The sequence below is a fragment of the Parus major genome, chromosome 10 (genome assembly GCF_001522545.3).
Source record: "Parus major isolate Abel chromosome 10, Parus_major1.1, whole genome shotgun sequence".
Taxonomy (NCBI): Eukaryota; Metazoa; Chordata; class Aves; order Passeriformes; family Paridae; genus Parus; species Parus major.
Window position 1 is genome coordinate 2,068,464 of NC_031779.1, and position 10,306 is coordinate 2,078,769.

The following is a 10,306-nucleotide window of genomic DNA, read 5'->3' on the forward strand; positions in this document are numbered from 1 at the left end:
CCTCGTAAGGGATTTTTTTTTTTTTTTTTTTTTTTGTTTTTTTTTTGTTATTTTCCTGGGAAAGCGGCCAAGCCATTTCCCACAGCGCGTGGTGGTGATCCCGGAGCCGCGCGAGCCCGCGGTATTGCCGGGGGTGGGGGGGCTGTTTTGGCCGGGGGGGATTGCGTTCCGCTGGCTCCCCCCCTGTTCCCGACCCGGGACCGGCCATGGCGTTGAAAGCCAGAGCGCTTTACAACTTCCAGAGCGAAAACAAAGAGGAAATCAGCATCCAGGAGAACGAGGAGCTCGTCATCTTCAGCGAGAACTCCCTGGACGGGTGGTTACAGGGCCAAAACAGCCGTGGAGAGACCGGCCTCTTCCCTGCTTCCTACGTCGAGATCCTCCGCTCCCGCTCGGGCTCCAACTACACGGACTATTCCAGCAGCCCTGTCGGTTCCCCGGGGCACGATTCCTCCTTGTACTCGGCATCCCCCAACCCTGGCATCTCCTACCAGGGCAGTTTTGAGGATGATGATGATGATGATTGGGATGACTGGGACGATGCGTGCACGGTGGTGGAGGAGCCCCGGAGCGCGCCGGGCACCAACGGGCACCCCTCGCCCAGCCTTCAGTACCCAGCGGCCTATGGCCACCACCAGCACGCTGGGTACCGGCCCAAGCCGGTGCTGGAGAGGCAGGACAGCATGAGCTCCTCCAAGAGGGGCAGTGTGGTGGGGAGAAACCTCAACCGCTTCTCCTGCTTCGTCCGCTCTGGGGTGGAAGCCTTCATCCTGGGCGACGTGCCCCTGATGTCCAAGATTGCCGAGACCTACTGCATCGAGATGGGCTCCAGAGGCCCCCAATGGAGGGCCAACCCCCACCCGTTCATCTGCTCCGTGGAGGACCCCACCAAGCAAACCAAGTTCAAGGGCATCAAGAGCTACATCTCCTACAAGCTGACCCCCAGCAACATCAACTCGCCCGTGTACCGGCGGTACAAGCACTTTGACTGGCTCTACAACCGCCTGCTGCACAAGTTCACGGTGATCTCGGTGCCCCACCTGCCCGAGAAGCAGGCCACCGGCCGCTTCGAGGAGGACTTCATCGAGAAGCGCAAGCGGCGGCTGATCCTCTGGATGGAGCACATGACCAGCCACCCTGTCCTCTCCCAGTACGAGGGCTTCCAGCACTTCCTCTGCTGCCGCGACGAGAAGCAGTGGAAGCTGGGCAAACGCCGGGCAGAGAAGGATGAGATGGTGGGTGCCAGCTTCCTCCTCACCATCCAGATTCCCACAGAGCACCAGGACCTGCAGGATGTGGAAGACCGCGTGGATGCCTTCAAGGCCTTCAGTAAGAAGATGGACGACAGCGTCATGCAGCTGACCAACGTGGCGTCGGAGCTGGTGCGCAAGCACGTCGGGGGCTTCCGGAAGGAGTTCCAGAAGCTGGGCAATGCCTTCCAAGCCATCAGCCACTCGTTCCACATGGACCCTCCCTACAGCTTGGATGCCCTCAACAACGCCATCTCCCACACGGGCAAGACGTACGAGACTGTGGGGGAGATGTTCGCTGAGCAGCCCAAGAACGACCTGTTCCTCATGCTGGACACTCTCTCCTTGTATCAAGGGCTCCTCTCCAACTTCCCAGACATCATCCACCTGCAGAAAGGTAAGGTGGCATTCTATTCTCCCCAGGAACGGCCCCATGTGAGTGGGAATGGTGTGGCAAGTGGGATGAGGAAATCCTCTGTTGGGTCATGAAGGGAATGGGGAATGAGGATGGGAGTGGGAACCACTGCCTGTGCCTCTCAGGGAGCTAACCCTGCTAGCACAGCCCTCCAGTCACCCCAGCCTGGGAGAGTCTGCTAGGGCTGTGGGCTCCGGAGTCTGCCCCAGTGATGCTGTGGACTCCATAACTGCTGCTGGTGCTACTGAAAGCACTGGCTGGGAGGGTCAGCATGGATGTCACTTCCCCCCAGCCCATGCACAGGAGCCAGCACTGCTGCTGTTGGCTCTGGGGTGACCTGCCTGGCACCTCTTGTGCATCCCCACCCACTGCCACTTGTCCCTCCTCATCCTCCCTTCCTGCCAAGGCAGTGGATGGGTGGCCAGCAGGGATACCAGAGCTTGCTCCCCCAGGGCTGGGTCATGGCCAGACATGGCCTTGGCTTGGCCAGAGGGGTCAAGGGGGCTGTGCAGGGCAGTGGGATAGAGGACACACAGCCTCTGGGGGCAGCCAGGGTCGCACTTTTCAGGAGCATGTCCCTGCACCTCCAAGCCTTGCAGGAAGAGGTTAGCACCCCCAGGGCATCAGAGCTCCCCATGTCCCATTCTTCCCGGTTCCCTGGATTTGGTGGGATCAGATGTGGGGAGAAGTGTCTGCTGTTCTCTCTCTGGGGTAGGCAGCAGGCAGGGAGAGCTCGGCGTCCTTTTGCACCCAGGCAGCCACCAGTGTGGGGCCAAAGTCCATACACTCCTCCCAGCCCAGCTCCCTGCAGCAGGGAGGGGACACCCACACCAGTGTCCCCAGAGTCTGGAGGAGAGGTTTTCCCCAGAAAAGGAGGTTTTCCCAGGTTTTCCAGAGGTTTTCCCAGGTTTTCTTCCAGTCAGGGCTCTCTGTGTCCAAGAATGCAGGGATGTCTGCATCACTCCACATCCCTGGGGGAGGCTGGGAAGGTGAAAGGGGCCCGTGAGGATTCAATCCTGCCCGGGCAGCTTCCTTGCCTTTCCTCTGAGTGTTGTTTACCCATGGAGAGGGGCTGGATCCCATCCGGAAGCGAGGCCGCGTGGGCAGAGCGGAAGGCAGGATTTGGCCTCCAAACTTTGCTTCTTCCTTCTCCTCCTCTCCTCTGGGAGCAGGGCTGGCGCAGTGGGAGCACTGTAACCCCGGGTCTGGTGCTCCTGGCAAGGGGCAGTGAGAAGGGAAAAAAGCCCAGCGCGGGCCAGATCCTGTTTTTAGTTTTTTAGCCTCTGTGCTAATGAGGGGGAGGAATGCAGGGCTGGATCCAAGCAGGATTCTTTCGAAACCGAGCTGTAAAAAAAACATGGAAGGAGAGAAAAAAACTGGTGTCAGAGCATCAGCTGCTTCTGAGAGTGAGAGATGCTTTCCCAGCCGAGCTCCAGACACTACCACATGCCCTTGTAACATCCTGGTTCACTGCTTCCTGGGGCTGGGGTCTCCCAGGGCTGCTCCTGACCCCCATTCATGGAATGGCATGGAATATTTGGAGGGCAGGCTTGGCTGGGATGCTTGACTGTGCTAGCACTGCCCCACGTCAGCTTGGCACCCCAAGCCTCGAGTCACAGCACTCCAGGAGCCCAGACCCCCAGCTATACATGAGGCTGACTGCCCAGGGATGGGATGGAAAAAGAGCTGGAGATGCCAGAGTCCAGAGGGAAAATGCTCCTGGTCTTTGCCTGCCTGGAGGAGAGGGATGGATTTGACAGGCAAGGGGAGATGCAGGCAGATCCCTCCCTTCCATGGGGCAGGTCTGTGCCTCTGCTTTGGGGCCAGGCCAGCATCCCAGCACGGGGGAGGCGATGGGATCGAGCGGGGCTGCCCAGGGAAGGGGGCCCGAGGGTCGCACGGATCCCCTGACGCTGCTCCCTGCCTCGCCAGGCGCCTTCGCCAAGGTGAAGGAGAGCCAGCGGATGAGCGACGAGGGCAGGATGGACCAGGAGGAGGCGGACGGGATCCGCAAGCGCTGCCGCGTGGTGGGCTTCGCCCTGCAGGCCGAGATGAACCACTTCCATGAGCGGCGCGTGGCCGACTTCAAGAGGATGATGCAGTCCTACCTGAGGCAGCAGATTGTCTTCTACCAGCGCGTCAGCCAGCAGCTGGAGAAGACGCTGCGCATGTACGACAACCTCTAACGCCTCCTCCCGCTCTGCCCGCAGCCCCTCGGGCCTGCTGTGTCCAGGACAGGCTGAGAATGGACGGGAACTCAACACGCTAGTGACCAAATGACTCGGGGCTTTCTTCCCCCCTTCCCAGGCTGGCAGGAAAGGGCTCACCCGCGGACTGGCCGTGCCAACTCTCTCTTTCCCTGGGGACCTCCCACCCTGCCACGGGTCTGGCAGGAGCAAGGGGGGGTCACAAGAGGGACAGATGTGGAGGTAATGGTGCTGGGGTCTCTGCCCAGGGATTTTTAGCTTTCTGAAAACCCACTCTCCTGGAGCAGGGGTGGGTGAATCCCAGCCCACTGGGAGAAGAAATCCAAGCGGTCAACATTTTGCACACTAAAAGCTTTTCTGATGGAAAAAAAAAAAAGAGAAGAAAAGAGATCTTTATTTGGAAGAGATTTTTTTGTCTGTCATGAGATATTTTCAATATTTTCCATTTTTCTGCAGTGTTTTTACAGATCAGTTTTTAACTAGATGCACAGAAGCAAAGAGAAATCTCTTTCTCAAGTATGGCTGCTGACTGGGAAAAGGGAGAAAAAAGGAAAAAAAGGGAAAAAAAAAATAGCCCCACAGCTTTTTCAATAAAATCATTGGTAGAAAAAACACCCACCTCCTTCCCAGAGATGTCTGTGGAAAACAGAGCTGCTCCAGGATCCTGGGGAAGGCTCTTCCTGAGCATCCTCTGGCTTCCTGCCAGCTTTGAACATCCCTGTGCTGTGGGGGGAATGACCCCAGGAGGGGTTCCCACAGCAACCCCCCTCCTGCTCTCTGAACATTTGCCCACCAAGGGGCGAATCCTGCCCCATTTTGCCCCGGCCAGGACACTGTGCCGCTGCCTGGGAGACTGCAGGGCTGGCACGGGGGCCTTGTTTTTGAAGGGAAATGGCTGGGATAAATCACAGCGAGGAAAGTTAGGGCTGTCTTGGCCTGGCTCCAGGGATAAAATTAGCCCCGGCATGCAGGCCAGCGGGGTATTGTTAAACTAACAGCGACGCTGGGAATGCTGTGGGCTGCGCTCCATCCTCCCGGAGCCCTCCCCAGCCCCAGGCTGCAGGGATGAGCACTCTGAGGTACAGCCTGGCACGGAGCCTCCATCCAGGCAGGACATGCTTCTTCCTGCATCCCACAGCCAGGGCAGGCCCCTTCACTGTGGCCCCGTCCCAGCCTGGGTCCTTCCCACACCAGTCCCACCCCTGCTGCGTCCTGCCGTGGCTCCGTCCTGCTCCATTCCCAGCATGCTCTGGCACCATCCCACCCCAATCCCATCCCATCCCATCCCATCCCATCCCAACCCCATTCCACCAAAGCTCCATTCTGGCCTGGTCACATCCTAGCCTGGCCCTGTTCCACTCTAGTGCCATCCTACCCAGGCCGCATCCTTACATGGCACCATCCCACTCCATTCTCATTCCAGTCCTATCCCACTCTGATACCATCCTATCCCAACCCCATCCTACTGCATTTCCATCTTACCCTGGCCGTGTTCTGCCTTGGCACTGTCTCGCCCTGGTCCCATCCTGCCCCAGCCCCATCCCATCCCGTCCTCATCCTAACCTGACCACATCCTTCCTCGGCACTGTCTCACCCCATTCCCTCCTCTTCCCAGCCCCATCCCAGCTCAGCTGCCGTGGGAATGGTGTCTAACCTTGTGCGAATCCTGCAGGAGTGCCAGGTCTCCAGCCCCGCTGGCCGTGCTCTGGGTAATCCTGGTGGCCTTGGCCTCATGTTGAGGCCAGAACATGTCCCTTCCCCCAGTCCTGCTCCCTCAGGAGCACAATGGGCACTGGGATTGAGCCTGCCACCGCCGTCCCCGGGCAGGCAGCCAGCCTCTGGCACTGCAAGCAGCCTCCAGGGCTGAGCCAACATCCCAGCTCCCCTGGACCTGGCTGGCAAGGGGATCCCCTGCCTGGGGTGTCCTATGGCAGCTCAGTCCCTGGGATATCCTGAAGATGGGGTGTGCATCTGGAGCAAGGAGATGTCCCAGCGCCCCAGGAGTTCATCCTCCATGTCCTGGAATGGGGGACAGGGATGGGCTAAGGTCCCTGTGGGCTGTGTGCCCCCCTTTGGAAGGCTGTGCCTCAGATTCCCCAAAGGTGGACCTGTGCTCTCTGTGGTCCTTCAGCATCCACAAAGGCTTCCCTGCACCACCATCCATCCCCTCTGTACCCTCATGTCTGGACCATACTCCCAGAACACAGCAAATCCATTGGCTAGAACCTGTATTCCATGATCATTCCTGCCTTTTCCCTCTGCCACTTGGCAGCAGGCAGCTGGGCCTTCACTGCCCATGGCTGGGCATTTCAGAGCCTGCCTTGGCCAGATGTGGGGGTTGAGCATCCTGCCACTGCCCCCCACACCTCTGATAGCATCCTGCAAATGTGCCAAGGGTTGGAGGGTAGAACCAGATCTGAGCATTTTGGTGGCTGTCCCGGGGTGCAGAATGATGGTGGGGAGGACTCTGGGGATGTCCACAGTGCTTCAGGTGCCCCAGCAGTGTCTGTCACTGCCTTTGTTATCTGTGACACAGGCTGTTCCCTGCTCCCACAAGAGAAAAAAATCAGGGCATTGAGAGGAAGCACCGGGAACATGGAGCAGATCCATTTCCTCCTCCCACTTCCCAAGGCTGCTCCTGCGTGGGAAAGCCAAGGCTGAGGTAGGCCCTGTGTGAGTCCTGCCACTGTTGACAGCAGGGTTGGGAGGTGGCAGCAGTGGTGGTGGCTGAAGCATCCTCCCTGGAGATCTCTGCAGCCAGCATCAGAGAGCCTCTGTTCCTGCTTGTGGCTTCCTGGAGCTCTTGTCTTGCATCTTCTTCTCTTTGGGCCTCCCTCCACCATGGGAAGAAAACCTGGCATCCTTGTTCTGAGCTCTGGGTTTGTGTGTGGGCCAGACTTTCATGCTGTAGGGACAACCTGTGCGAGTATCCTGAGCCCAGCAAGATGCTGCAGGGTGGGCAGAATCAGCTCGGGGCCCGCAGGGACCAGCCAAACAGCTGGAGGGTGAAGGATGGGAATGCTGGGACAAGCAGAGCCGCCGATCAGAGCCCTGCCAGCCACATGGATACACCCACCAGTGCTCAGTAATTCGGGATCAGGCACCAAAGGAGCGCAGTGACCCAACCCAGCTCCTCCCATGCAAGGGGGAGCACAGGGTGCAGCTGCTGGCGGGGCGGCCAGGCAGGATGAGGCTTGCTGTGCACGCCACACTGCCGGCACACGCTGGCAAGGGGGGTGGAGAGGCACAGCTGCTAACAGGGAGCAGGGAGCACCCTGGGGGAGCAGGGACGAGTCTTGCCTGCCCATTAGGGTCAGCAGCAACTCGGGCGATGGAGCCAAGTGGAGTTTTGGAGTTTCACTGCCACCCCCAGCATGTCAGGAGATGGATGAGCGTGTGGCCGTGTAGAGGAGTGATTCTGGGCGGATGCACGTGGGAGGACACAGGCATGGATCAGGGCAGAGGGAGACAGCTCAGCCTGCCAGCTCCAATCTTTTAATTGCTGTGCTTCTCAAATATTTCCGAAGCATGACCCTGAGTTGGCTCCTCCAGGCAAGGATACGAGCACCAGCTGGTTCCTTTGGCTGTGGCTATAAATGCTCCCTCCTGCTCCCAGCCCAGGGAAATTATGGGGGATCAGCAGTGTCTGTTTCAGGGAATAAGATGGGAATCAGCTTTAATGGGGGTGTGTCAGCCTTCCAGGTTCCCCCTCCTAGGCACAGTCAGTGTGATGCTCAGGTCAGACCCTGTGCCAGCCTGGATTCACTCTCTCCGGTCTCTGGGAAGGTGCTGAGCATGGGGAGGTAGGTCCTGTGCTGCAGGGAGCTGTGTGTCTGGGTGTGTTGTTTGTGCAGGAGGGGTGGGGAGCCCAGGCTCTGGGATGTGGTTATCCCTCCGTCATTGTCTGTCTGCCTTGGAGTTGCTGGGTGTGGAAACAGAGGTCAGGCTCGATTTGTTGGAAATTTAAATCGCAGCTGGGCTGGGGAGCGATGGCAGGCATGGGGGATGCTTTCTGGTGTCCGGGTCCTCACCACTCCACGCTTTCCCTAGGAGCTGGGAATCACCTCTGGCCCTGCAGCATAAATCCGTGTGCTTTATCTCACGTGGGCAGGTTCCTGGGGCCAGCACTGTCCCTGTGTGGGTTTGTTTGAGGTGCTCCCAGGGTGATGTTCCAGCTCTTCCCCCAGGCTCCATCCCATCCTGCCGGGCGTGCTGCCAGCTGAGCCTGTTCTGCAGGCTGTGGGCATGACTGGCCCAAATCAGACAGGCACGTAGCAGGGAGGGAGGGCTCCTGGCATCCCGGGGCACTGGGCTTGGCTTGGAGCCAAGTGGAGGTGCTGAGCCTCATCACACTATGCAGCTGTAGTCAGCCTCGGGTCTAGCTCTGAGCTTTCCACATAGGACAGCTCCTAGGAGGACCTGACCCCCTCTTCACCTGCCTTGGTGTCCTCCTGCCCTCCCAGGAGACTGCTCCTCATCACCTGCCATCAGGCAGAATGACCTGTGCCCCCCGAGGGGACCTGGGGATGCTGCTTCTGACTCCCAGTGAAGTCCAGAGCATCTCCTGGGTCTGGTGAGAGCTGCCAGGGAGGTTTTGAGATTAGGACAGAGAGGCCAGAGCCATGGGACCAAGCCTTCCCGTAACAGAGTGGGGCTCCCTGCTTAAGCACAGGAGGTTCCTGTGCTCACTGCCAGGAGAAATGTGGACAATGCTGTTCCAAGCTCCTGCAGCTGTTTTGGTCCAGAGCAGGGGGGGATTTTTGAGGTCTGTGATGCTTACATGGGCCCCAGACTCCTGTGCTGGCCTGAAGTCAGGCTGGGAATAAAGTCCCACATTTGTTGAAGCCCTACATTTGCATGGCTGAAGCTTCCCGGAGGAGAGGGCGAGGGCGGGTTTCAAAACCCGAGGATCCAACCTGCCCTGGGTGGATTCTTTGTTTGCATTTGAATAGGTGCCTGGAAACTGGTTCATGTCACTGGAGCTGTGACAGCCTCCCCTCCTGCTCCATGTCCATCCCCACCTGGGAGCCCCAGTGCCTCCAGCTCCTGCTGAAACCTGACCTGGGCCCACGCTGCTGTTGTTACCCAGGAGAGGTGCTGGATCCAGCCTGGCACAGGTGGGATGGCCGTGGGGTTATGGTCCCCTTCCTTCTTCCCAAGATCCTCTCCAAGGGCTCTGGGGACAGGCTGGGAGAACTGAGGGTGTTCACCTGGAGAGGAAAAGGCTCCAGGGAGATCTTAGAACCCTTTCAAAGGCCAAAATGGGGTCCAAGAGACGTGGAGAGGGACTTTGGACAAGGGCCTGGAGTGACAGGACAGGAAGCGAATGGCTTCTCACTGACAGATGGCAGGGATAGATGGAATATTGTGAAGAAATTGTTCCCTGTGAGGGTTGTGAGGCCCTGGCACAGGGTGCCCAGAGAAGCTGTGGCTGCTCCATCCCTGGAAGTGTTCAGGCCAGGTTGAATGAGGCTTGGAGCAACCTGGGATAGTGGAAGATGTCCCTGCCCATGGCAGGGGGGTGGAACAAGATGACCTTTAAGACCCCTTCCAACCCAAATTCCATGATCTTCCCTGAACCTCTGCTAGCTTTATATCCAGCTTGGCAGGGAAGGGTGCCAGGGAAGGGCCTGGCCAGGAAACTTCTGAGATTGTTTGGGCTGTGGTTTGTGTTTCATGTCCAGGCAGGGGCCCACCTGGGCCCTCAGCCCTTCCTCAGGTGGGTGAGTGGCAGTGGTAGCACTCTGAGCCTGCAAACCCAGAATAACCCAATCCTTCAGTTTTGAGGATTTAAACCCTGCCAGCAGAGCTTGGCCCTGGAGAGCCGCTGTCCTCACTGCCATTTTCCAGGTTACTGCCTGTCCTCCCCTGACCTCAGGAAGGGGATGTTTCCCAGCAGCAGGGATACAACCACAAGCCTTAAAAATAACCCGGTTTGCTTTCAGTGTTCCCTACAAAATAGGCCACGTTCCTTCTATTTAATCCCTGGGCACAAGGCGAGAATCACGGGGAAGGAAAACACAGCGATGCTTCCAGGGCAGCCCTTGGTGGATGGAGGTGGATGCAGCCCCCGTCCCTCACTGGGGATATGTAAATAATGAAGATAATAAAATATCAGTGAGATGGGGAGGTGCAGAGCTGTGATATGGAGTCAATGGCAGAAGTTGTCCCAGCCTTTGGGGAGCAGTACAGCCCTGGCAATCTCCCAGCTATGGCGTGGGCAGTGCGGTCACCCTGACCCCATTTCGCAGAGGGGAGAGGGTGTAATTTGCCTCTGAGCAAAAGCAAACCTCATTTTTCCCACTAGATGAGACAGGAGGAAGGTTTTGGAGGTGAGGAGCAGACATCCATCAGCCTCCCCCTTGGACCAAACAGGCTCAGAGATGCCAAGTTTCCACCGTGCCCTGTCCTGTGGGATGTGGGGACATGAGGTG

The 10,306-nt window shown here is 58.3% G+C and overlaps 1 protein-coding gene across 2 annotated transcripts in view; it reads left to right on the forward strand.

Annotated features, from left to right (window-relative positions):
• Positions 1-12: 12 nt before the first annotated feature.
• SNX33 (sorting nexin 33) overlaps positions 13-10,306 on the forward strand; it is a 32,012-nt gene continuing 21,718 nt past the window's right edge. Inside the window, exons 1-2 of one of the 2 annotated variants that reach the window (XM_015639172.3) lie at positions 13-1,647; positions 6,409-6,534. In XM_015639172.3, the coding sequence (XP_015494658.1) occupies positions 207-1,647; positions 6,409-6,533 (1,566 nt within the window). In that variant the 5' untranslated portion in view covers positions 13-206 and the 3' untranslated portion in view covers position 6,534. Of the gene's footprint in view, positions 1,648-3,597; positions 4,434-6,408; positions 6,535-10,306 lie in introns of those variants that run through there. The other variant, XM_015639171.3, reaches the window with a different exon arrangement.